A 25,953-nucleotide genomic window follows, 5' to 3' on the forward strand; every position below is an offset into this window, starting at 1 on the left:
TAAACTATTTTGATTGTATGTTATGTTTGAAGGATGTAAACAATTGTTGATATTTGGGACAAAACTTCTAAGTTTAACAAACAGATAATTGAGCCACAGAGGTATCGTGTTGATTTTACAGATGTGGTTAATATTTACCTTTTAATCAACAGCCATACAGTTACCAACACAGAGATAAGCAGTTCATAAAGAAGAGAAACAGGATATGTGCCCAAATATGGGTTTATGACTGGGTGTGTCTCTTCTAAGAAACTATAAGAGGCAGGTTCCTGCAGCTGGTGTAGGACTCTGCAACTAACCGATTCCTTTCTTTGTATGCTGGTTTCCTAATTCTCTGTCGGGGGGTAAACTCCTGAGGAGCGAATGAAGAAACAAATTTTGCTTTTATTCACATTCAGAGGACTAGTCAGCAAAGGGAAAAGGGGTAAAAAAAGAAAATGGCCAATGTCATATTACGGACGGCTGAGCCAAAGGATGTGCCCGACATCCTGCGACTCATAAAGGTAATGCAGATGTTTGATAACTTTGTTGCAAATATGCTTCTATTTCAATAATCGTTTGACTCCGTTTCTTTCTTTTTGCATTTTAGGAACTTGCTAAATTTGAAGAGATGGAAGAGAAGGTCATGCTCACCGAGAAAGGTACTGGAGTTTAGCTGACGATTTACTATCCTACTCTAAATACTGATGACCTGGTACATGGAAAAATGGTCAGAAATTAGATTTTGGTAATTGCATTGTATATTATGTAACAATAAAATGTATAATAAAAGTTGCACTTGTCACCTGTAGTACTTGAGGCACCATCAGAGGGCAGAATACATGTATGATTGACAGCATTGTGCTAATTCTGTTAAAGAGGAGTTCCTGCACATCATGCATTCACTTTGGTTAAAATAAGTTTATCTCAGGCTTTAAAAAAATTAGGGGAGTCTTTCAAAGTGTATTTCCTTTAGATCTGCTTGAAGATGGTTTTGGCGATCATCCTTTCTACCACTGCTTAGTTTCCGAAGTCCCAAAAGAGCAGAGCTCAGAAGGTAAAACCCTGTCCTACAGAGCAAGAAAGAACAAACCCAAATGAAAAGTGACTTGAATCCAGACTGTTTGTTTTTAAAGGATACTCTGTGATTGGATTTGCAATGTACTACTTCACATATGACCCTTGGATTGGGAAGCTGCTTTACCTGGAAGACTTTTATGTAATGCAGGAGTTTCGAGGTAAAGTTGTTTAACTGTGGTGCTAAAATGTAATGATTACCGGACGTTTTACAACATTGACATGACCGGTGTTATAATTAACCTGCAGGTTTAATATTTTACCAGGTCTTGGCATTGGCTCTCAGATCCTAAAGGCTCTAAGTGAGGTACAGTGTGTTGTTTGTGTGCATTTACAGCTTTTTCCTGGTGACATTTTACTTTCAGGTGTTCATTACCTTTTTATCTTTCCAGACTGCAGTAAAGACACGCTGTAGCGGTATGCATTTCATCGTAGCAGAAAACAACAAGGAGTCTATCGAGTTTTACAAGAGGAGGGGTGCAGCTGATCTATCCTCACGGGAGGGCTGGCGTCTCTTTGAGATTGGAAAAGAAGGGCTGCTGAGAATGACGAGCAAATGAGAGTTTACTGATCAGTAACTTCCACTGAATTCTGGCGAAAGTGATAATCAGAATCTGATTTTGTACGGTTTAATATCTGCTTACCAGTTACATTTGATTATAAACTGATTAAGCAAAATGCATCTTGTAAAATAAAATCACTAATCTAGGAATAACATTGTAATATTTATGTACACTGCTAACAAGTATCGTTTTCATTGAGTACACTTAAATGGGCTGTAATAAAGACATATTTGTAAAAGGAAAGATTAACAAAAAACGAATCAAAATCATGTTTGTCCTTACAATTCTATTTAGAAAAACTGAATATGTTTATAATCAATCCTAATCTGAAATATTCTCACAGTTAGTGCATTACAATTTTTATATGACATTAATGCCAAGTTGAGTGTGAAATGAAGTCAGTGGATGAAACTTTACATTGAAACTGAATAAAATTTTGAATAAATATAGTTTAAACTATTTTAATGCATAAAATAGATTATGACAGATCATGCAATTAGATTTGTTATAATGGTGGCTGGTGAGTCTGGAGCTGTTGCACAAAGTGCTGGAGATAAAATTAAGTGTTATCTGATAACGTGTGTGTGTGTGTGTGTGTGTGTTAATTTCTTCTAAGAATGAGATGCTTTTACGTCAAATATGTTGACATCTCTATATTACTAACAAGAGTGTCAGCTTTAGCGTTGTTACTTATTAATTTTTCTTGTATGTTATTTAACTTTGAAATAAAGTTTGGAGAACAGCTTAAAGATACAAAAAGTTGGGGTGAAATTTTTGTTTGCACTAAAAATGAACTTGCTGTGATGCATTTTTGTGTAAAATTAATCTTTCTACCAGTCTGCTTGTTTCAGTTCAACGTGGATCCGTTGTCAGGCAGCTCCAGCAGCCTTTGGGCTTAAATTAATTCAAATTAACGCTACAGTGCACGGTTTGACAAAAGATTATGGCCTGTTCGGTGGCTGTCGGCTGATTTCCACCTGAACTCTTCCGCAGTTTCCTGCCGCTCTCGGGCTGTGACGTGTCGCGCTGACGGCGGCCTCGGAGCTGGAGAAGCGGGGTGCTGTAGCATGACAAGATCTCTGGCTCCACACGTCCAGCTTCGTTTTTCAGCGGTGTGCTTCAGAAACAACCCCTAACCCCTCCTTCTCAGCTCATTTCTGGCCCGCCCAAATAACACAAAATTCCCGACTGAATCCTGCCCGAGCCTGGGGGAACAAGGCGGCCTGGGAAGCCGTGGAGCGGACAGAGGCCATCCTTGCAGCATAAATCTGGTACGCGGGTTACTTTTGCTCCCGGGACGCCAGTTGTTGGAGCTTTGTTTGTGTCTGCGCGTGTTTGTGGCTGTTTGGGTTTCTTTGCGTTTGGTTTTCTGTTTTAATTCTTTATTGTTGTGGAGAGGCCGCTCGGGGTTGGGCCTTCTTTGGCCTTTTTAAGAGGCCGTGATCGGTAGGTAATTCAGGCCGATCTGTTAGCTAGCCCACCGAAGGTAAAGCGAGTCCGTACCCGCATTCTGTCCGCTGTTGTGGTTAGTTAGCTATCTTATTAGCTAATGAGCGAAACAAGCTTCATTTGGTTCATAATAAATACCCCCCGCTGTCTTTATTCTGTTTAAAAAATGTTTACAATTAGCGTTCGTCCAGACACAAAGCTAAGAAAATGGCGGACGCTTGTGTGATGAAAAGTGATTGTAAAAAAAAAAAAGGTGATCGCGATTAGCCCTCTTCTTCCAGCCGGTTGCGTTTATAAATGCATAATTTTCCCACACTTTGCCCATTTTAGGATTGTTTATTCATAGTTTTTATCTCATTGTTTGTTGCTCCAACCAGGTTTTTCCTGTTGGTTGTGACTGTTGTGCTTTGCGTGATGTTAAATCAGTGCTAATGTTTCTCCGGCTGAAGACATTAGTGCCTTTATTCATCTCGGTGAGCTACGCGGTGGGTTCATAAACTCATAGGAGACTAGAGACATTAATCCATCAGTTCACGTAGGTTTTTAATGTATGTCGGAAGCATCTTTGAGAAGCCTGACACCCAGTTGAGCGCCGCATCCCCTCACGCCGCTGTCATCTTTCTTGTCTCACCTAGAGGTGGGGGATGGTACACTCAGTGGAAATCAAATGGCACCTTGGCTGCATCTCCTTTTTGTTTACATGTCCGCATCCTTTGTATTTCAGTGACCGTGAGAGATGTTTGTCTCACCAGATTTTAATTCCATCTTCTGAACTGTGGCGACACCAGAGGGGTACTTTAAGGACCTTTGTGTTTATTTTTGGTGACTGAGATAGTGATGCAAACATGATGCTACCGGTCACTTCACAGACACCAGCCATCACCATACAACGCTGTCTTGTATTATCACGAGATTCGTTTTAAATGAAGCTTTTAAATTTGCTATCAAATGTCTCATAAAAAAGTGAGAACAGCTTTATGAATGTAACATTGTTGGTAAACGAGTCTTCGTTTAAAACTAGGGCTGGGGGTAAACGATTATTGTTAAAACGATTATTCTGACGATTATTTTATCGAATGTCGACTATTCTAATGACTATTTAAACAATTAATCAAATGATTATTTTTCTATTGCACAGTTAATAAAACCCAAAAAATCTAATAAATTCCTAAAAAAATTGATAAACTGGTACTGTAAGAGAATAAACACTACAGGCCTTCCATTTTGTATAACACTGCTTTTATTGTGTTGCGGTTGGTTATGTTCTGGTGACATGTAGAACTTGGGAGTGCAGGCTGCTGCCTGAGAGGTGGTTGAAGATGGAGTGTCTCCATACTGCTTTGTTTTGGTAACTTATGTGCGTGAGGCGAGTGGTGTTACGACCCTTCCTGGGGAGTTTGGCTCGTGTGCAAAAAGGAAGGGACGATAACGTGGGATTTAAAAAGTTAAAATGATGATCAGGTTTATTTACAACTACAAAAAAACATAAATCTTTCCATCCACAAGTTGGGAATAACAAAACGAATTCTACCTGTGGGGAATTAAAACAAAAGTACAAATAAGTAGGGATGTCCCACTGGGCAAAGATTACAGGGTTCTGGACCAAAATAAGAATCTCCAAAGGTCCAAACTCTAAACTGGGTGGTTAAACCAAACTCAAGGTGATATTCTAAACTAAACCGAAAACCCACAACACTCTAAATGTAATAAAAGGGAGATCTACACCACAAAAAAGATGAACTCTAAACCAAAACATAACAGCTTATCCAAACGCAAGAAGCTGTTAGCGAAAATGCTAACAGTAGCTTTACCAATTTTAAGTTCAAGTTACCAAGTTTAAATAAACAAAAAATACCAGCAAACAGACCAGCACGGAGGAGAGACTGCTACTACCAAAACAGCTCTCCTAATGTCTGAAAGAAGCTCCTTTATGAAGGGAGAAACGCTCCCGGTGATTTTCTACATCTGCGATAGAGACGGAGCAGCGCATCTGACCCCGGAAGTTGTTGTCCGTTGCCGGGAGACGAAGGCGGGCAAAACAGGAAAGGAATCTAGTAGCGGACGGACGTTGTTCCGGGTCTTCAGTATTTGGCGGAGATGTTGGTGCAGGCGGAGAAGAGGGCGAACTAGAGGAAAAACAGGCAGATTCCTCCTCTATTTACAAACTCCTGGGGATGCAACAAGTGGGCGTGGTGCGTCGACTACCGGATCTGACGTCGACAAATTTTTAGAATCGAGCCGTCGACGTCATCGAGGCTTCGCTACAGCCCTATTTAAAACAGAAACCAGGACATCAGGTTTTGGCCAGGGTAATGCCAGATTTATTAGATCACATTTATGGGTTTGGAGGATAAAATACGGGACACATACAGACAAAAATGCCGTCGTGTTTTTGGAAATTTTATCGCAAGTATACAAGCCTGTACATAAGGGTGATACAGTGTATTATGGTTCACTTTGACGCACACTTAAGACATTTAATATGTTAATTTATTAGCTATAAAAAGTTTTTCCTGTTCGGTTTTAAACATAAATTGAAAACATGCCATGAATGAAATTATTTCTATGAATGTTTTCCATATGTGTTACAGTTCAATTTCCTAAAATGTATTTATAACAGGTACTTTTTCCCCCTCTGAAGGACTAATAAAGGAATATTCTATTCTGTGAATATTTAAAGTCGAGGTAAATGGTTGGCATCGTTACATTCCCATGGGTGAATTCAGAACAGGTGGAGTTTATCAAACTGCAACAGTTAAACCTTAAACAATAGAAAACACTCATGTTACTCTTTACCTAAGCTGAACCAGGCTATGTTTACTAGACCTGATTGTTTGCCAGATGTTGACACCAAATAAGTACTTATATACACTTTTAAGAATTGTTTGATGCTGGGTCATTTCTGATAACTCTCTTCATGTTGCTTTAACAGGTATGAGACTGAAAAGTTTATTTTGTTATCTGAGTAAAACTTAAAATTAACAGTCTGCTCTACAGCTTATTTTTAATGACTGTTATGCTCACATCGATAGGATACAGTTGTTCAAACCCTATTAGTGACAGACACGGTGGCGCAGGAGTTAAATGCTCACTCGTAATCAGAAGGTTGCAGGTTCGAGCCCCACTCTGTCTGTCCTTGTGTCCTTGGTCACGACACTTAACCCACCTTGCCTGCTGGTGGTGTTCAGAGGGACCGGTGGTGCCTGTGTAAGGCAGACTCGCCTCTGTCCGTGTGCCTCAGGGCAGCTGTGGCTACTATGTAGCTCCTCACCACCAGGGTGTGCATGTGTGTGTGCATGGGTGAATGACAGCTTAGGGATGCACGTTTTCCTAAATTTCTTTAGCCGGCTATTGACGCCCTTAACGGTTAATAGTCGGACGACACACACAAACATTTGCCCCCACACTATAAATCACGCTTTTTCATCTACTCTGTAGACGTATTCAGTCTATTGATGGTATTTTCAGATGTTTGTGCTTTGGGTCATAGCGCTGATCAACCTCTGAGGTGCACATTAGGGGTAGACCAATATATATCAGGCCCATACAGGTCCTTCTCAAAAAATTAGCATTTTATGATAAAGTTAATTATTTTCTGTAATGTACTGATAAACATTAGACTTTCATATATATTAGATTACACGCTGAAGTGGTTCAAGTCTTTTATTGTTTCTAATATTGATGATTTTGGCATACATTCATGAAAACCCCAAATTCCTATCTCAAAAAATTTGCATATCATGAAAAGGTTCTCTAAACGAGCTATTAACCTAATCATCTGAATCAACTAATTAACTCTAAACAACTGCAAAAGATTCCTGAGGCTTTTAAAAACTCCCAGCCTGGCTCATTACTCAAAACCGCAATCATGGGTAAGACTGCCAACCTGACTGCTGGCCAGATGGCCATCACTGACACCCTCAAGCAAGAGGGTAAGACACAGAAAGAAAATTCTGAACGAATAGGCTGTTCCCAGAGAGCTGTATCAAGGCACCTCAGTGGGAAGTCTGTGGGAAGGAAAAAGTGTGGCAGAAAAGAAAACGCTGCACAACGAGAAGAGGTGACCGGACCCTGAGGAAGATTGTGGAGAAGGACTGATTCCAGACCTTGGGGGACCTGCGGATTCAGTGGACTGAGTCTGGAGTGGAAACATCCAGAGCCACCATGTACAGGCGTGTGCTCCGCTACATGTGTGCTGTGACTGTGGCTCCACCACCCGAGGAGTGGAACCACACAACATGAGTTCATAAAGCTGGCACCATCTGCTGGTAACGCCATATCGGCCGTCTTTTTGGCTATTATGGCCGATAGTGTTAATGACCTCTATATCGGCCGGCCGATATATCGGTCGGGCCCTAATGCCAAGCTTACGTGCGGCAGCACTGTTTCCCTCCTTTACTGCCAGATCGATGGCCTTCAACTTAAGTGCGGCATCATATGAACTCATACATGTAGTTACCATGATGAGGGGGTATGATTTGAAAAAAAAAAAAAGAATCGTCGTGCCGGCTGCTTGCATGTGCTAAATTAAAATGAGCACTTTCTTCGATTTCCACTTTTGATTTCCACCTGTTTCACTTTCTGCTAAAGCGCCCCCTGGCAGGTGAAGGAAAATCTTCAGTAAAGCCGCACCTCATTATAAGCCGCATGGTTCAAAGCGTTGGAAAAAAGTAGCAGCTTATAGTCCGGAAAATACGGTATTTCAGTTTTGTGTAATAAGTTTAATATATATGAAAGTCTAATGTTTATCAGTACATTACAGACAATAATGAACTTAATCACAATATGCAAATTTTTTGAGAAGGACCGTATTTACAGTTTTTTTAAATTTATTATATATATATATATATATATATATATATATATATATACCTGCATCGGCCGATATTTGTCCTTGGTGTTGAGGGTAAATGTTGTGCTTTTAGGCTTAATATATTACCTTTACTTATGACCAATAAGTTGTTATATTCTATATAAATATAGAACATCAACCTGCTTGGTCTTTGGATGTTTAATCAGAAGATTCTAGGATTCCTTGCTTTTTCAGGGATCAAACACACTTCGTCTCAATTCATACAGTCAGGTTTATAAAAGATAAGACATTTATTTTCTAAACAAATAAAAACATGACAAGTTAAGAAAGACGACTGTGATGGATGAATCTAAGTGGATGGGATGTGATGTATGGTGATAGAATGGTGTGTGTTTATCAGAACTTTGTATCTAGAAGGACTAGGGTTGTCACGGTATGAAAATTTAACCTCACGGTTATTGTGACCAAAATTATCACGGTTTTCGGTATTATCGCGGTATTTTTTAAACGGTGTTGCATATGTTCAGAAAGCATTGATAGTCCTGTTCTACACAAACTGAAATAGTTCTGAAAAGGTTTAACAGTGTTTATTAAACCTAAAATAACACAAAGCCTTAGCAAAAGTGCAACTTTTCACAAGTAAAGGAACAAATAGCTTCTTTTTCTGGAACATGTTACAGTAGTCAGTGCAGGTTTAAATTATACAAATCCAAACATTCAAAACATAAACAATATGTAAACAAATCAAAGAAACACCACTTGTTTTCTCATATACTTGTTTTCTTCATTATCAAAATGAAAATCTAAAACTCCAGTCCACACTTGACTTGAGCACTGTACAAGTCAACCTTAAAAAATATGTATTTAAAATAAATATCCACTTTAAACAAATTACTAAAATAACTACTACACTATGTAATCAAATCCAAATGTTCAAGTATAAATGGCATTGAATAAGTAAACAAATCCATGACAAGGAACTAATTGTATATTTCTCTTCATCATGAACAAATAAGATGCTTCATCCAGCAACAGGGTGTCCGTGACACGGTTTAAATGCTGGCAGAGGGCGCTGCGGCTGCAGTATATAGTGACTCGTTGCATTCTCCCTCAACCAAAAGTCCTCACGTCATGCATTTCAGCTAAAATGCTAATGTTATCTTACCTTGCACTGGCTGTGGAGACGTGGGTGATGGTCACGCAGATGTGCCATGAGATTTGAAGTGTTGCTGCCTTTTGCAGACACTTGTTTCCTGCACGTTCTGCAAACGGGATAGCCGTCTTCTATTAACTGTCCCTCAGCATTTTTCAGAAATCCCAAATATGCCCATACTTCCGATTTAGTCTTCTTTGAGGGCTGATGGATGTCCTGGGCGCTGCCGTCGCCTCCTTCGGCCATTATTTCAGCTTCAAAGTTTTGGTGCCGTTGCAAATTAAAAAGTGCGTGTGCGCGCAGCGGGAACTTCAGCTGAAGCGACGGTGGCTGGTAAGGGTCATCGCGCCGAAACCGCGGCCACGGTAAACCCACCGAGATAATATAGTTTTTTAAAAACTGGACGGTTATTTTTATTGTCAACTTTTTTACCGGGGTTTACCGCTATACCGGTTACCGTGACAACCCTAAGAAGGAATGAGTTCTGGGTGTGAAAAAGAATTTGGTTTGCATTAAACTATGAAGTTCGTTCTTATCAAAACGGCATTAGACGCAATCTTTCTGTGTTCTACGTACCCCTGAGGAGACTCTCTTTTGGATCCAAGATGTCAGGGGGGTCAGGTGACCCCAAGGTACCGAAGTTCGTAGAAAAGACCGCAGTACGACCAGGTCGGTCCAGAGTCGTCTCCCGGATCACAACAGATAGATGAAATCGTTTGCGTCTAGAACAGCTGTTTCTGAATAGCTGAAGGAACCATTTTGCTGTGTCAGCTGTAGCGTGTAGGCTCTTGACAGCTTGTCAAGAGATGCGGTGACTAGAGAGTTTTCCTCCGATGGCCAGCCAGTTAGCTCAACTAACAGGATGCTGAATCTCCCAGAATGATGGAATGATGAATCACTCCCCATTGATTCTGTTACTATTATTCTCATATTATGATTTACTTGTCTAATCGGGATGTGCCATGTTAAGGGGTGTTAACAACAGACCCTCAGAACATCACACCTTCTTTCAGATACATTATGACACGTCTCTAAATAAAGTAAAAATTTTCTAGTGCAGAGAGGAGCCAACCCATAGAGCCACTGATTTGATCTCATTTCAGAGAATAATAGAACAGGTTAGATGCACCTAATAAATAAAATTACTAACAAACTCAGGCATCTGTTGCTTCACTGTTCTGGTGCTGAGGATATCACTAATGCGGATCAATGGAGATACACAGGTGAATGCACCTCTTATTTATTATTTGGAAACTACATTTACTGCAGCTGGCGGAGATTTTTTTCTATTGATACACGGAATTTACAGAATCATTTAAAATTTTAATAGGGGAAGACTGCAGGAGGGAGCGGTAAAATACAGGGGCTCCCCAGCAAAAACAGGAATCTTTACGAGCCTGATGAAGCCCGCTGGTTTTCCATCGGGCTGTCACGGGTAGGGTTGTCACGATACTAAAATTTCAAACTCTATTCGATACTTGAAAAAAAAAACTCGATGCTCGATTTCGATACTATTTAAAAACACCCATTTATCGAACAAGTTTATTCAAAAAATAACATTCCTCAATTTATATTACAAAAATTAAATGTTAAGAATTAAGTGTATTAAGTGCTTAAACCTTTCAAGTATCAGCATTTTTTAAAACGTGCATACAAAAACTGGTGAAAGTTAACACTTTAAATCATGAATTGTCTCACTATATATACACTATTTGCAGAGTGATGTTTTGCTGCTTAAACTCTGTTTAAGGTGCATTTTTGTCATAAGATGTAATGCCATATGTTTTGTTCTGTACTTTTGAACAACTCTGTTGGTCAATAAAGGGAGAAAACGAATTTCTCCACAGTAGGTCAAAGGTACATCTACCGGTAATCTTAATAAAAACAGACTGGTGCACGGCAGTGACGTCATTAAAAGCGCCGGTTAGATTAGCCGCAGCTAGTCTGTTTACGCCTAGAAATCCCAGACCAGACCCGCTCCAAACGAACAGGGGAATCACGTTAATGATTCCTAACAAAACCTTTCGACATGAAGATGTTTTGGTGCAAATAATGTCTTATTTCGAGGCTGCACCATGGGTGCCCGTCCGCACCCGTTATATGGATATACGCTGACGGCGATTCGGCGATGGACCTACGGTAAATACCCCGGGGAATCCAAGTAGCACCAAAGTTGTCAGCGTGAGTAAACAAACGTACTGCATAGGGTTGTCACGGTATGAAAATTTAACCTCACGGTTATTGTGACCAAAATTATCACGGTTTTCGGTATTATCGCGGTATTTTTTAAACGGTGTTGCATATGTTCAGAAAGCATTGATAGTCCTGTTCTACACAAACTGAAATAGTTCTGAAAAGGTTTAACAATGTTTATTAAACCTAAAATAACACAAAGCCTTAGCAAAAGTGCAACTTTTCACAAGTAAAGGAACAAATAGCTTATTTTTCTGGAACATGTTACAGTAGTCAGTGCAGGTTTAAATTATACAAATCCAAACATTCAAAACATAAACAATATGTAAACAAATCAAAGAAACACCACTTGTTTTCTCATATACTTGTTTTCTTCATTATCAAAATGAAAATCTAAAACTCCAGTCCACACTTGACTTGAGCACTGTACAAGTCAACCTTAAAAAATATGTATTTAAAATAAATATCCACTTTAAACAAATTACTAAAATAACTACTACACTATGTAATCAAATCCAAATGTTCAAGTATAAATGGCATTGAATAAGTAAACAAATCCATGACAAGGAACTAATTGTATATTTCTCTTCATCATCAACAAATAAGATGCTTCATCCAGCAACAGGGTGTCCGTGACACGGTTTAAATGCTGGCAGAGGACGCTGCGGCTGCAGTATGTAGTGACTCGTTGCATTCTCCCTCAACCAAAAGTCCTCACGTCATGCATTTCAGCTAAAATGCTAATGTTAGCTTACCTTGCACTGGCTGTGGAGACGTGGGTGATCGTCACGCAGATGTGCCATGAGATTTGAAGTGTTGCTGCCTTCTGCAGACACTTGTTTCCTGCACGTTCTGCAAACGGGATAGCCGTCTTCTATTAACTGTCCCTCAGCATTTTTCAGAAATCCCAAATATGCCCATACTTCCGATTTAGTCTTCTTTGAGGGCTGATGGATGTCCTGGGCGCTGCCGTCTCCTCCTTCGGCCATTATTTCAGCTTCAAAGTTTTGGTGCCGTTGCAAATTAAAAAGTGCGTGTGCGCGCAGCGGGAACTTCAGCTGAAGCGACGGTGGCTGGTAAGGGTCACCACACCGAAACCGCGGCCACGGTAAACCCACCGAGATAATATAGTTTTTTAAAAACTGGACGGTTATTTTTATTGTCAACTTTTTTACCGGGGTTTACCGCTATACCGGTTACCGTGACAACCCTAGTACTGCATGCTAGAAATTAAGTCCGGGTTGCAATAAACGGGAGTTTCCTTTAAGCACATAAGCGTGAATATACAACTACGTGTCGGACTTGGTATGCTAATTAAGTTGGGCTGTGAAGCGCCTCCCAAATTCGCTGTTTATGTTTTTGTTTATTTATTTGGCAGACAAAACTTGGATCGGAGACAACTCGCGCGGGAAATTGCTATGTAGCCATGCGGCGTCTTCTTCTGTTTGTCTGGGAGGCGGAGGCTGCTTTACGGCATCTGGCTGTCGTGCGTGTCGGTGTACTTGAAGAAGGCTGTGTATAATAGTCCATAATATCGATACCACAGGGATGGAATATCTCATTTAGATACCACTTTTAGTATCGATTTATATCTGGGTATCGATTTTTTTGACAACACTAGTCACGGGGCAGCTCCAACGACCCAGTGGCTGTGCTGGGTCAATGTTATCGAGCTCAGTCCAGCTCAGCAGAGGGTCGAACGAGCCGAGGCGATGTCGTGCTCTGCTTAAGAAGTGTTATTTTCCAGCTTCAGAAGAAGCGTCCAACGTGTTTGTACGCATTCTCTGAGACATGTCACGTCGCTAAGTTGTTAGCGCCGCGCGCTAACACATCAATAGTGCAGCGTAGCCTGCTGGAGGTTAAGGGTTCAGATGAAACACCTGACCTCTCACGCTGCTCACATCGATCTTAAGTTGTCGCTGTTGCACTCACATCGTAATACAGTATTAGATGCGGTTAAAGACAGACACAAAAAAATACATTTTACACGAATAAGTGATGCTTAGCCTGGTGGGGGGAGGAGAACATGGCCTAATAAGCACTGGAGGAAACCCTGTCAAGATCGTCAACACTTGTTTATCTTAACGCTATTGAAACATGTAAACCAAAAGGCATTATATCCACTGATACCTTTCTAATTTTAAACTCAGTAACTTATGCTGTAACTTCACCTTGCCCTGCCTGCTCCTCCTTGCTGCCCGCCGGCTGTGATCACAAGCAACAACATAGTAGTTCCCGCTGCTTCTTTGGGAAACGGCGCAAAAAAACCAAACAAACAAAAAACTTGGGATCTTGTTGGCGTGGCGGTGGGATTTCAGCCGTGGCGGGCCGCCACGGCTACGCCTATGTAAGGGAAACTCTGTTATTATTATTCAACCATTATTGTTCATTCAATCATAGGATTATTTACTATTATAACGGTTCAGTCCTTTATTCTGTGCAGGACAGCCTAGATAAGCAGACAGGCTTGGCAGAGAAGAACCTTGAGAGGGGAGCATGATGTTGACAATACGTTGTCATGTGTTCAGAGCTGCAGAACCTTCTGGGCTTGTTGGAAGGTAGAATGTAAAATCCACCTTAGAGAATGGAATTTATGTCTGTAGATGACCGGTGGCATGTAGGTCAATCTGTAGGTGAAAACTGACCATTCCTGGACGTTACATTAGGAAAGCTGATTTACGGTCAGGCGCATCCTTGGGCAGCCCGGTGCTGTTGCAGAATTTAATTTAATGCATTTTTACGTTCACTAATATCTGCTTAACTTATTAACTGACTTAAAAACTAAGCTGTGCACAAAGCTGAGATTTAACAGTTGGTTAAAATAAGAGTTCAAAATTGGTTCAGCTATAGAAATTTTGTGCATCAACTAATGTTATTAGACGTTTTAGCATTAAAATTAGGTGGAAAATGTCTATCGGCCATGAAAATTGGCCATCTGCTGACCACGTGTCCTACATATTGGTGTCTGCAATAGAAAAAAACAATATCGGTCGACCTCTAGTTCACGTTTTTTTTTAGCATCTCTGATCACTAGCAATCCTGAGCTTTCCCCATTTTGTTTTCAGCTCTCAAGTAACAAATGCAGTGCGAGGACAATGGATGAGGATGTCACCAGGCTTGCAATACATTCCGAAGAGCCTAAAATAATAATCCACGGATCGGGTATGTTGTGTCTCAATACACAAAGGCTACGCTCACACTGCAGGAAAAAGCGAGTCAAGTCCCGATTTTTGTTTTGCCCTACATGAGAAGTATATCTGATATTTATATATATATATATAATTTTGGTGACCGTCTGAACAGCATGGATCTTCGTGAATGAACTGGAGCATTTTCAGGGATTACTAATATGGGAAGACGGCAGGAATATAATGAGGAGTAACATAGTTAATAGTTTTAAATTACTTTCCAAGTGGAAACCCTGACAGGTTTGATCCTGGAATTGTGGATGAACGGTCAGTGAAGGCTTTCACATCACAACTCCACCTCTCCCGGTTCCATCTGCGACTCGACTTCTGCGCATGTGGGCCGCTTTGGAACCGTGAACCATTCACACTGGAGAATGTTTGTTTTCGCATTTCAGTTATAATGTGAACAACCACATAAAACAAAATCACATTTACTCAAAAAGTCAGAATTGAGGAGTAGGACCTGCGGTGTGAACGTAGCCTAAGAAGGTGTTTGTTTGTGTTAATAGATGCTAGATGGTGGATATTTTTTAAATGTTTACAGTAAGATGACTAATTGCTCTAGATTGTCTGGTTAACCAGTAATCTTCTTATTTCAGATGACGGTGGTGCCGGTGGGCAGGAGTTTGTTGTCGAGCTTCAAGAGACCGTGTTAGTTTCAGAGGGCGAGGGTGAAGGCATGGCGGTTCACAGGTTTGCTCCAGACGAGCTAGTCATCCAGGATGCTGTCGAGGATGTGGTTTCTGAGTATGTGCATGGAGATGAAGATGAGGATGAAGATGTTGCTGTAGAAACCTGTGTGATGGCTCTAGAAGGCGAGGAGGAAGGTGTTGCTATGGGAGACATCCCGGAAGACGGTCTGGACCCTGAGCAACAGGATGATGACCAAGATGGCTGTGGAGACTATCTGATGATATCCTGTGAGTTTACTGCTCCGTAATGTTTATTTAAAGTTATTATGTTAAGTACATAATCTTGAAAATGGAAGAAAAGCATCAATTTAGTTTTTATTATTTTCCAGGTCTGGATAAAAACAGTTACTGCTTCTGCCAAAGAAACCATCTGAAGTTTCACAAACACCTTTTCGTCATCCACCCGTTAGTCTTAAACATTTTGGGTTGAGCACCTCACACACCCGGACACTCGTACACCTTAGCTTTTACCGTGGGTGGTTAAGATGCAAAACACAGTTCCGTTCTTGTCCATCCAAATGTTGAGTTTCCTTAAACGGCTTCTCTTTGCGAGGCATAGGTGTGCAAATTCGAAACTGATTGTAAAAACTTTAGAAGAACTTAAATTTAAATGTGCTCTATAGGTGCTGGCCATTTACTATATGGTGCATCTACTGTATACAGTTGTAGTGCTGCCATGATGAGTCGATTCGTCTTGATGACATCGACAAAATAGTAGACTACAAATTTAAGTTCATGTCGTTTATTCTAGGAGCATTTTTTTTAAGTCTGGCCTGCTGCGGCACCTTCGACGGCTGCTTTCTGCCTTTCTGCTCCAGGATCATGCGCAGTAGTGGCCATCCAGATCAGCCTTCCAATCAGAATCACCGGAGAAAGAAGATGTCACGTGTCTGCAACGTAGCTCAAACGTTTGGGAGCATTTTACAAAGACAAAAGAGAAGCATAGAGTGCAAAATCTACAAAGTGAAACTGCTTTCATGGGAGCACATATGCGTCATGGCTCTGTAAGCTAATTACCTCTTGTTAGCTGCTAACATCAACCGAGAGTTACTTGTATTCATAGGTGTAGCAACAACAGCAGTGATGGTGATTTTATTACCTTTAGATCACGTATGTATGTCACCTATTTGCTCTAATGTTACAAACACTAATGATTTATTTTTCCCGCTACGTTTCAGTGTTAGAGCGCTCCGCTTCAACAGACGAGTTTGCTACAAAGGAAAAATAACTGTTTTAGCTGGAAACATTTGTGAACACAATAGGGCTGAACGATCTATCGTTTTTGGACCAAAATTGCAATTTCAAACGGCACGATCACGTGACCATCAAAGTTGAGGTTTTAGCGGTGTTGACAGATCCAGGATCAGTTGTGTAACTTTTTTTACATCCAGGGTTTTCCCCTGTGTTATGGTGGCGGCAAAAGCCAGCGCGGGGGAGGGGGGTGGGGTGTACTGTCCAGAGCCGAGCCCATCTCCACAGCTGACAGCTGCATGTTCAGGTTATTTTCCCTTTTTAATGTTCCCACACACCGCGCTGCTAGAGCCGATAATAATGCACCGTAGGTGAGCCCGGGACAGAGAGAGAGAGAACGTAGTTGAGTAGGGGAGAGAGAGACTCCTCCCACATCGGAGCAGGTTCAGGCTGATTTCTAAAGCTTGGTTTATGCTTCATCAGTGCGAGTGCAGAGTTGCGCACTTTAGTTGACTTGAAAGCTCACCTTCTCTTTTAAAAATGGTTTGAATGTTTCTGATGGCACACGTTAGTTCAAACCGCTAAGGTGTCAGAATGCGTGCGTCTCTCTCACGGAGCTGACGTTTTAGTGAGGAAAAACTATCAGACGTCTTCGAAAAACGTGCAGCGTGCCTTGGTAATGCAGGGAAAACTGCATTTTTTTATTTAATACATTTAAAAGCTATTTCTGCCTTCAGATTTCCTCCATGCATTTTGGAGTAGACAGGGAATCCGCGGATCCTTAAAAAGTCTTAAATTGGCTTTTCCAAATTTAAGGCCCTAAAAATCCTTAAAAATGACAAATAATCCTTAAATAGAGTTTCCAAAGGTCTTAAATTACCAAAGACCCAATAAACAAGATTCTTTTATTTCTATAAAAATTTCGTGAATTTCTAGTTGGTGTTCAACATTTTTTGTTTATGATATTGGCGTAAGCGGAACTGTATACATTCATTTGGTTGTGAAAGGGGGCTATTTTATATGAGCACATTAGCTGGTTAAGCTAGTGGGAGCGTGCGCCATGGGGAAGTGTAAGCTTAATGTTAAATGGATGGCTAATCCCCACGTTCGCGATGTGGTTAGCACCGGTTCCAGGCAATAGCTGGAAATTATAGCTTACATTTCATTTGTAAAATAGCTTAAATTTGGTCACAGTGGCCTTAAAAAAGGTCTTAAAAAGTCTTAAATTTGGCTCCTTTAAACCTGCAGATACCCTGAGTAGAACATGTTTTTATAAAGCTCCTCTAGATAAAAATCACAAGTTGCTTCACAAACACATTAAAATAACAAAAGATAATATTGGGAGAAAATATTAATAGCGTTAACTGTTGTTATTGTATGATTAAATTGTAAATATTACTGTGAATGATTTGTTGTACTAGTTTAGAATCTAGACCATCTTTTTCTACAGGATGGCTTGGCAGGCTAGTGTTGGACCTTTGTTTGCAGAAAATCGTGAATTGAATCGAAATCGTAATTTCTGCTAGAAAAATTGCAATTCAGTCTTTTCCTAAAATTGTTCTGCCCTAGAACACAAGTCGTTTTTGTGTACAATTTATTTTTGGGTTTAGGTGCCTACCTCCATTTGACTGTAGTGTTTGTATTAACAGGTTACAAAGTTAATTAAAGGTTGTTTGATAAGCTATCATTTAGTCTTTATTATTAGATGGCACATAGCTGATTACATTTCAAACTAGAAGCTAATGATGGTAAATTAGAGCATCCTGGTGCAATAAGCTATACTTTTATGAATGACACGATGGGACATCTGTAGGGCTTAACGGGTAATTAAATGATTCAAGTCATTCAATTACAGAAAGTCTTCAAGGCAAAATGATTAGATTCGGTGCTTTGTTGAAGCCACATGACTGCACTGTAGTCCTTCACTGGGACAGTTGATGAATCAATCTAACTTCCTGTGCTGTGATTATTTTAGCTGCAGGATGCAAAGTTAACTCCACTCTCACAGACGGATGAAAACTATAGCCAGGGTTTTTCCTGGCTCAGATTGAGGCAGAGGTGGTACCATCACATGCGTACTCTGTGCATTCAACTGCCTCACTTTTTTAAAGGCAAAAATATTTTTTCGTTAAGTGTTCTATTCTAAGCTTCTGTTAATTAATTGAATATTCCATTTGACAACATTTCAAGTGAAACAAAACTGGTTTGCTGCTAAAAACATGAAATAAAACAACTAAATTATCAGGCTGAAATAACAGACTCTTATTATGAAAGGCTCGATAATATGCATTAGATTGGTGTTTAGTTCCTTTTTCCCATCTGATATTTATAGATTTATAGTAAAAATATTTTAAAATATTTGACCTCCATTTCAGTAACATTTTAGGTTTGTATTAACAACACTCATCTTAGTCACAATAACACATAAATATATCCAGTAAAATATAATGCATTTCATTAACATGCATTTGTATTGGAAATGGTAATAACATTTAATTTCTGCTGCTAACAATGTAATGGTGGCTTGTCTATTATGTACGAGTTGGCAATAATCCAGTTTAAATTAAGTTCAAAGGTACTGTAGAAGTGTTTGTGAATTATGTACTACAACGGCTTGCCATACTTCCTGTTCCTGTTAGACTTGTAGCAGTAATGTGACTCGTATCTGCAGCGGTTCTAATCCGTAGCGCTGCAGGATGCAGAATAAACAGGATGGTGGGGACTTTTCATCCGCTTGTAGAGTTTAGTCTTTCTTAGTTTTACGATCATCATATATTTTTTTGTGTGCCACTTGATCGTGAGACTCCTACCCGTTAGCTTTAGCATTATCCAATCTGCGTGTAGCTGCACGTTTGATCCCAAACTTTGGACCGGTTCTGCCTTTGAGCCCTTGCTGGTTCGTTTATTTTCCTCCACTGCATCCAGATGACCACACTGTGCGCCAGTAAAAAGCATTTTTCTTACACGTAACTTACTTTTGATCATAAAGTTCTGGGGAAAATAGTAATTCAAAGATGTTGCATCAGTGCTACGTTTAAAAATAAACACACGCACACAGACAGTGTTTTTCCTCGCACTGTACAGCCCTGCTCTGATATGGAAGAGCCTGGGGGAAAGGCAGGACGTCAATAGCACCAACCATAGATAAGTACCAATGCGAGAAAAGCTATTTTTGGTCTTCTTTTTCTGCAGCAGTTTTAGCGCTTTTCGGTGCACCGCTACTGATACAGCGCCCCTGAAGTGACGCAACGCTGCAACTGCAGTTAAAATTGCATCCATAAAGCTGGGGGCAGAGTGAAATCAGGCTGGGGTGGCACAAAAATAGCTGGAGGCGGCCGCTACGCAAACTTGAACGCAGGAAAAACCTTGACTATAGCGGACATGTTTGGGGAGGGAGATGCAATGCAATGCTGCACACAGGGACTCTGCTGGCTACAAAGTCTGAGCAACATGCAGTCAACTCTGAGAAGTGCTGATCAGAATTTTCAGATCACGTTTTATTTCACGGAGACCAGCGGCCGGTCTATGGGCTAATCTCTAGAAGCCACACCTTAGACCGCCTCTGCACATTTTCCATTATTGTGCAGTACGCAAACACTTCTGGCGGATTGTTTTTTTTTTTTTTTTTTTTTTTTTTTTTTGTTGGCATTTGGATTCTTCTTCCAGTCGGCAGACTGGGCATCGAAGCGAGGAGATCAAATAAAAAAAAAAAAAACGATTCTGGTAAAGCACTGAACATAAGTCTCGCTTTCAATGGAAGCTTGATGCCCAATCCTAATTGTCACTTAGTAAGTTCACATTAAAACTTTAACTCCTGAAGATGAGTTCAGTCTTTACCGTCAAGCCAGCAGAGCGCTGAATCTTGCATAACACGGACTAGCATGAGAAACATATACGACACAAATATTAAAGTTAGAGGTGCTTATAATGTGTCACAATGTGGATTCTATTGTTGTGTGTGTGCGTGTCCTTACTAGTGGATGAAGCTGGAAAAATGGTGTCTGAGGATGGAACAGAGGTGACGGTGGAAGGAGCTGTGGATGATCATGAAGTGGAGAAGGATGAAGATGGACAAGAGGTGATAAAGGTCTACATCTTCAAGGCTGATTCTGGAGAGGACGATATGGGTGAGAGGTTCTTTTACTCCTGTAAATACTCAGTGTTCTTCAAATTGGATAGCTCAACACTAGTTCCATCCATTATCTGAACTAGGGTTCAATTCAATTCAGTTTTATTTATATAGCGCCAAATCACGACAAGAGTCGTCTCAAGGCACTTCACATATTAATCATTCCAATTCAGGTCAGTTCATTAAGCCAATCAGAAATTATGTTTCCTATATAAGGAACGCAGCAAATTGCATCAATGCAAGCATAAAGCGACAGTGGAGAGGAAAACTCCCTTTTAACAGGAAGAAACCTCCAGAAGATCCTGGCTCAGTATAAGCAGCCATCCACAACTCACTGGGGATCGAGAAGACAGAGCAGGCGCGCGCGCGCACGCACACACACACACACACACACACACACACACACACACACACACACACACACACACACAAAGTAATGTGTCTATAGTTATATTGTGAATTCTTAGTAAATATTCTACTTGGTGAGAGATAAACTTTATTGTATTTATCCTAGTGAATCTATAATTAAACGGATAAACTAGTAGTAGGTTGTCACGGTAACCGGTGTAGGGTAAAAAAGTTGACGATAATAATAACCGTCTTGTTTTTAAAAAACTATATTATCTCGGTGGATTACCGTGGCTGCAGTGTAGGCGCAGTGACCCTTACCAGCCACCGTATCATCTGCTGAAGTTGCCGGCGGGACATGCGCGCTTTGTTGTTTACAACCAAAACTTTCTTGAAGCTAAAGCTGAAACAATGGCCAATGGAGGAGACGGCAGCACTCAGGACATTTATTAACCCTCAAAGAAAACAAAGTGGGAAGTACGGGCATTTTTTGGATATTTGAAGAATGTCGAGGGACAGTTGATAGAAGACGGCTATCCTGTTTGCAGCACGTGCAGAAAAAGTGTGTGTGAAAGGCAGCAACGCTTCAAATCTCATGACACATCTGCGTGACCATCACCCACAACTCTACAGTCAACGCAAGGCAAGCTAACGTTAGCGCTTTAGCTAAAATGCGTGATCCGAGGATTTGGGTTGAGGGAGAATGCAACGAGTCGCTATATAAAGCAGCCGCAGCGCCGCTACCTGCATATAAACCGTGTCGCGGACACCCCCATGTTGAAATGACGCTACGCATTACGGGGCTCCCAGGGGCAGATAAGAGTTGGTCTCTCTCCGAGAATAATTATGAATTTAACAACGATTACTGCCTGATAGGGCTGGGGGTAAACGATTATTTTTAAAACGATTATTCCGACGATTATTTTATCGAATAGTCGACTATTCTAATGACTATTTAGAAAATTAATCTAATGATTATTTTTCTATTGCACAATTAACAAAAACCAGAAAATCTCAAATAAATTCCTCAAAAAAAAATTGATAAATTCTTACTGTAAGAGAATAAACACTACAGGCCTTCCATTTTGTATAACACTGCGTTTATTGTGTTGCGGTTGGTTATGTTCTGGTGACGTGTAGAACTTGGGAGTGCAGGCTGCTGCCTGAGAGGTGGTAGAAGATGGAGTGTCTCCATGCTGCTTTGTTTTGGTCACTTATGTGCGTGAGGCGAGTGGTCTTACGGGTTAAACCAAACTCAAGGTGATATTTTACACTAAACCGAAAACCCACAACACTCTAAATGTAATAAAAGGGAGATCTACACCACAAAAAAGATGAACTCTAAACCAAAACGTAACAGCTTATCCCAACGCAAGAAGCTGTTAGCGAAGATGCTAACAGTAGCTTTACCAACGTTAAGTTCAAGTTACCAAGTTTAAATAAACCAAAAACACCCAGCAGCAAACAGACCAGCACGGAGGAGAGACTGCTACCACCAAAACAGCTCTCCTCATGTCTGAAAGAAGCTCCTTTATGAAGGGAGAAGCGCTCCCGGTGATTTTCTACATCTGCGATAGACACGAAGCAGCGCATCTGACCCCGGAAGTTGTTGTCCGTTGCCGGGAGACGAAGGGGCAAAACAGGAAAATAATCTAGTAGTGGACGGACGTTGTTCCGGGTCTTCGGTATTTGGCGGAGATGTTAGTGAAGGCGGAGAAGAGGGCGAACTAGAGGAAGAACAGGCAGATTCCTCCTCTATTTACAAACTCCTGGGGATGCAACAAGTGGGCGCGGTGCGTCGACTTCCGGATCTGACGTCGACAAATTTTTAGAATCGAGCCGTCGACTTCGTCGAGGCTTCGCTACAGCCCTACTGCCTGATGACATTTTCCCACATCTGCAAAGCTCACTGGAAGGACACAAACCGAGGACAATATTTTCCTGATATAGGGTTTATTACTCAAGTAAGGGTAAAAAAGTATCTGATTAGAAGACTACTTGAGTACTGAGTATCATCTGATCTAATATTTTTAAAATGATGACATCAAACAGATAAAAAATAAGAAATTATGGACAAATATTGGTATTTTAAAGACTAAAGGCGAAATATGTAAACAAATAAACAACATAATTACAAAATAACAAATTTTAGGTAAAATCTAGACACAAACTGAGGACTATATTTTCCTGATAAACAGGTTTTATTTAGTTGTCTGAAAATGTAACACGTTAAAAAAAATACAGCGATAATACCAAAAACCGTGGTAATTTTGGTCACAGTAACCGTGAGGTTAAATTTTCACACCGTGACAACCCTAAACTGAACCTATCTGCCCACTCAGGGTCGCGGGGGGCCGGTGCCTAACTCCAGCAGTCAACGGGCATACAGGCGGGGTACAAACTGGACAGATTGCCAGTCAACACTAGTTCCATTGTTTTTGGAAAAATAAAAACAAGAAATAACATTGAAATGGAAAATGCTGGAGAAATACTTGTTTGTGGCAGAGAATTCATCAAATGATTTCTTTCTTCAGGAGAATCTGTTGACATCAGCGATGGAGACGCTGATAGCGTCGCCCTGACAGAGTCTACAGGTCAACCACTCAGAGAGAAGATGGTTTACATGTCTGTTGGAGATTCTCACCACAATCAAGGTAACCACGGTGAGTCCTCTGCAACCAGTGACCTGGGAAATCTGTCATGTCAAGTCAAGTTTTATACATGTTGGGTGCCATGTTTATAGTGATAGTTTAGAAGTTAACTCAACGCAGGGCAGGCAGGCTGGAGACCAGGAGCACTGTTTTAAAGGAAAGTAAAACTAAGGACACTGCAACAGCCGGACAAGCTGGACTGGGACTACAAGACATAAGGAAAGGGAACGCTGCCAAGAAAGCAACAAGGATTTGGAGAAGTAAAATAGAAACTAGGCTGAATGTACTGATGCGTTGCACCTGCGTCACCTGATCACATGGGTCCACCATATTGGACGCCAACAGGGAATTACGGGAATGTTGAACTGAGAGTAAAAGTGGTGACTAGGTTTTATTTTATTTTTTTGCCAGTTTAGCCTGGTTTCTACAGGTTCAAGCCCAGTTCACTTGTGGGGAGGTTTAGCACACCTAGGTGGGTCTCATGGTACTTTCACATCTGGGTCAGCACAGACCCGCCCTAGTTGGGTGTTTTCTCCTTCCTCAACCAATCATTTATTCAGACCTCCTCTCCCAGTGGTCCACTTCCAGCTGAACTGACCAGCACAACCACTGCCGACTGATGGGCCGACTAAAATTCACGTCTACCTTTAGGGGGAACCTTCGCTTGGCAGGTGGAATCAGTTAGCAGGGGGTTCTCGCATTGCGCAATTCCTAATCACTCTGAAGTGTTGGTCAAAAACAAGTTTCCCAGTAATTAGACCGGTTCATTCTAAAAGGTTCTGACCATTGACATATACTGGACAATGTGTTTCCAAAGACTCACTTATAAGTTTTTGAGCCAAAATGGGAGGTGGCCACACCGCCATTTTGACCGTGTCACGGGTTCCGTCAAGTCCAGGCAATTCCAAAAAAGGGAAAAGAGGTGGAGGTGAGGGTGGGGCTGTAAGGCTGGGATCAAATGACGACACCCGTCGAACTGAAGCGATGTAGCTAGAAGCTAACCCAAAGCTAACGCGGAGGTGGGAGCTAAGCTAATAGAGGTAGCTACCTAGCTACAACCGGAGTTAACTGTGCACAACACCAGAGCTTCTGAGTCAGAGATATGCCTGCCTGACCGTTGGGTGGACCACAGAGGTCTCCCGAGAGCTCCACAAGCTGGCAGCCTGCGCAGCAGACAGGCGCTGCGGCGATCAGATGCGCCGAGCTGCCGCTGGGGAGAATCGGGCGGAAAACATTGGTTTCCATCTGAGAGCTCCACAAGCCGGCAGCCGCACAGCAGACCGGCGCCGCGATCAGAGATGTGCCGAACTGCCGCTGAGTGGAGGGAGTCCATACCGATAGTCAGAACCCAGCTCCACCAACATATTTCATATGTCATATTTCAACCCATTTTCAATAATGCAGCGTTATGTTAAATGCACTGGGTTTTACCCTATTACATTTAAATTTCATGGTTAAACAGTACATGTTAAGATCTAAGCTCAGCTCTGCAGGGTCAGGCAGCTAACTGATCATCAGACGAGGCCACGATCGTGATAAGCTTTCATTTTTCTTAAATTTACATAATTTAGAAGAGAAACAAGAGCAAACAGAATGTACACACAAAATAAATATGAATGAAAATGAGCAGAGAGAAGAAATATCATTTTTGCCTCTTTTTTTTTTTTTTTTTTTTTTTTTTACAAAAGAACATAAATCAAATTGTACCACATTCTTCTTCTAACTTTCAAACTTAGTCCCAGACGCCATCTTAATTTGCATTTTCATAATTACCTCATGCCCTTGATTTAAAACATGTCACCAATATGTTTAGTGAGCTTGACTCTTTCCATAATTTTACACCGCTTACAAAAATACTCATTTCCTTCTCTTTGGTTCTAAATCTTAACTTTTTAGTGACTTCAGTTGTGATTAAATTATAACAATTTACTCTTTTTAAAACATTTTCTGAGTGTTTACTGGTCAGGTATTAGCTTTGTACATTGTAGTATCTTCCTACATTAATGCTACATATAACTAAGGTCAAAGATCTAGAGACCAAACTACAGGAGGCCCATCTGAGGGTCAGGTGGCTACAATCAGACATTTAGTCATGAAATGTTCAGATTGAGACGTTCATGAGAAATACTAAAGTAAAACGTTTGAACGTGTCTTAAAATGCTTTTAAGTTTTAGTCTCAGCTAATAGAAGCAGTTCCAACACTTCTTCTGTAGATTACCCGTCTTGTACAGTTAAGCTTCTAATAAAGAACTTAATGTTTACTAGATTAATTAACCATTTAGGAGTCAATACCTGTATGGACAGAGTATTTTTTTAAAGGTGAATCGATAAAACTGCAATGTGTTTGAAAATTTGGGTGCACCTAAATTTTGTTGCAGTGCACCTAAGAAAAAAAATGAGGCGCAACCAAAAAAGTTAGTCCTGTGAACACAAATAAGGTTCAGAAATTTCCGACAGGATGCCGATGTGGTGAAACGTAAGTGTTTTAGGAAGTTGGTTTGTCTTAAAGCGACAAACACACAGAAAT

At 40.8% G+C, this 25,953-nt stretch overlaps 2 protein-coding genes across 3 annotated transcripts in view; both read left to right on the forward strand.

Annotated features, from left to right (window-relative positions):
- Nucleotides 1–282: 282 nt before the first annotated feature.
- Nucleotides 283–2,378, forward strand: LOC107386420 (diamine acetyltransferase 1). The gene is made up of 6 exons (XM_015960795.3): nucleotides 283–503; nucleotides 590–641; nucleotides 956–1,036; nucleotides 1,116–1,217; nucleotides 1,323–1,363; nucleotides 1,449–2,378. Exons 1-6 carry the CDS (start codon nucleotides 438–440, stop codon nucleotides 1,614–1,616), a joined length of 510 nt encoding a protein of 169 aa, XP_015816281.1. The 5' UTR covers nucleotides 283–437; the 3' UTR covers nucleotides 1,617–2,378.
- A 306-nt stretch (nucleotides 2,379–2,684) lies between these two features.
- LOC107386418 (zinc finger Y-chromosomal protein 1) overlaps nucleotides 2,685–25,953 on the forward strand; it is a 29,968-nt gene continuing 6,699 nt past the window's right edge. The window contains exons 1-5 of one of the 2 annotated variants that reach the window (XM_015960792.3): nucleotides 2,685–2,890; nucleotides 14,293–14,389; nucleotides 15,015–15,335; nucleotides 20,276–20,425; nucleotides 23,310–23,438. In XM_015960792.3, coding sequence (XP_015816278.1) covers nucleotides 14,323–14,389; nucleotides 15,015–15,335; nucleotides 20,276–20,425; nucleotides 23,310–23,438 — 667 coding nt within the window. In that variant the 5' untranslated portion in view covers nucleotides 2,685–2,890; nucleotides 14,293–14,322. The remainder of the gene's footprint in view (nucleotides 2,891–14,292; nucleotides 14,390–15,014; nucleotides 15,336–20,275; nucleotides 20,426–23,309; nucleotides 23,439–25,953) is intronic. The other variant, XM_015960793.3, reaches the window with a different exon arrangement.

Source organism: Nothobranchius furzeri, chromosome 10 (genome assembly GCF_043380555.1).
Source record: "Nothobranchius furzeri strain GRZ-AD chromosome 10, NfurGRZ-RIMD1, whole genome shotgun sequence".
Lineage (NCBI taxonomy): Eukaryota > Metazoa > Chordata > Actinopteri > Cyprinodontiformes > Nothobranchiidae > Nothobranchius > Nothobranchius furzeri.

Excerpts from the sequence above, each read along its gene's own strand:
- LOC107386420 (XM_015960795.3), top strand. The coding sequence starts at position 438 with ATGGCCAATGTCATATTACGGACGGCTGAGCCAAAGGATGTGCCCGAC. Across the intron at positions 504-589 it reads ACATCCTGCGACTCATAAAG|GAACTTGCTAAATTTGAAGA; the intron begins GTAATGCAGATG and ends TTTGCATTTTAG. Across the intron at positions 1,364-1,448 it reads TCCTAAAGGCTCTAAGTGAG|ACTGCAGTAAAGACACGCTG; the intron begins GTACAGTGTGTT and ends TTATCTTTCCAG.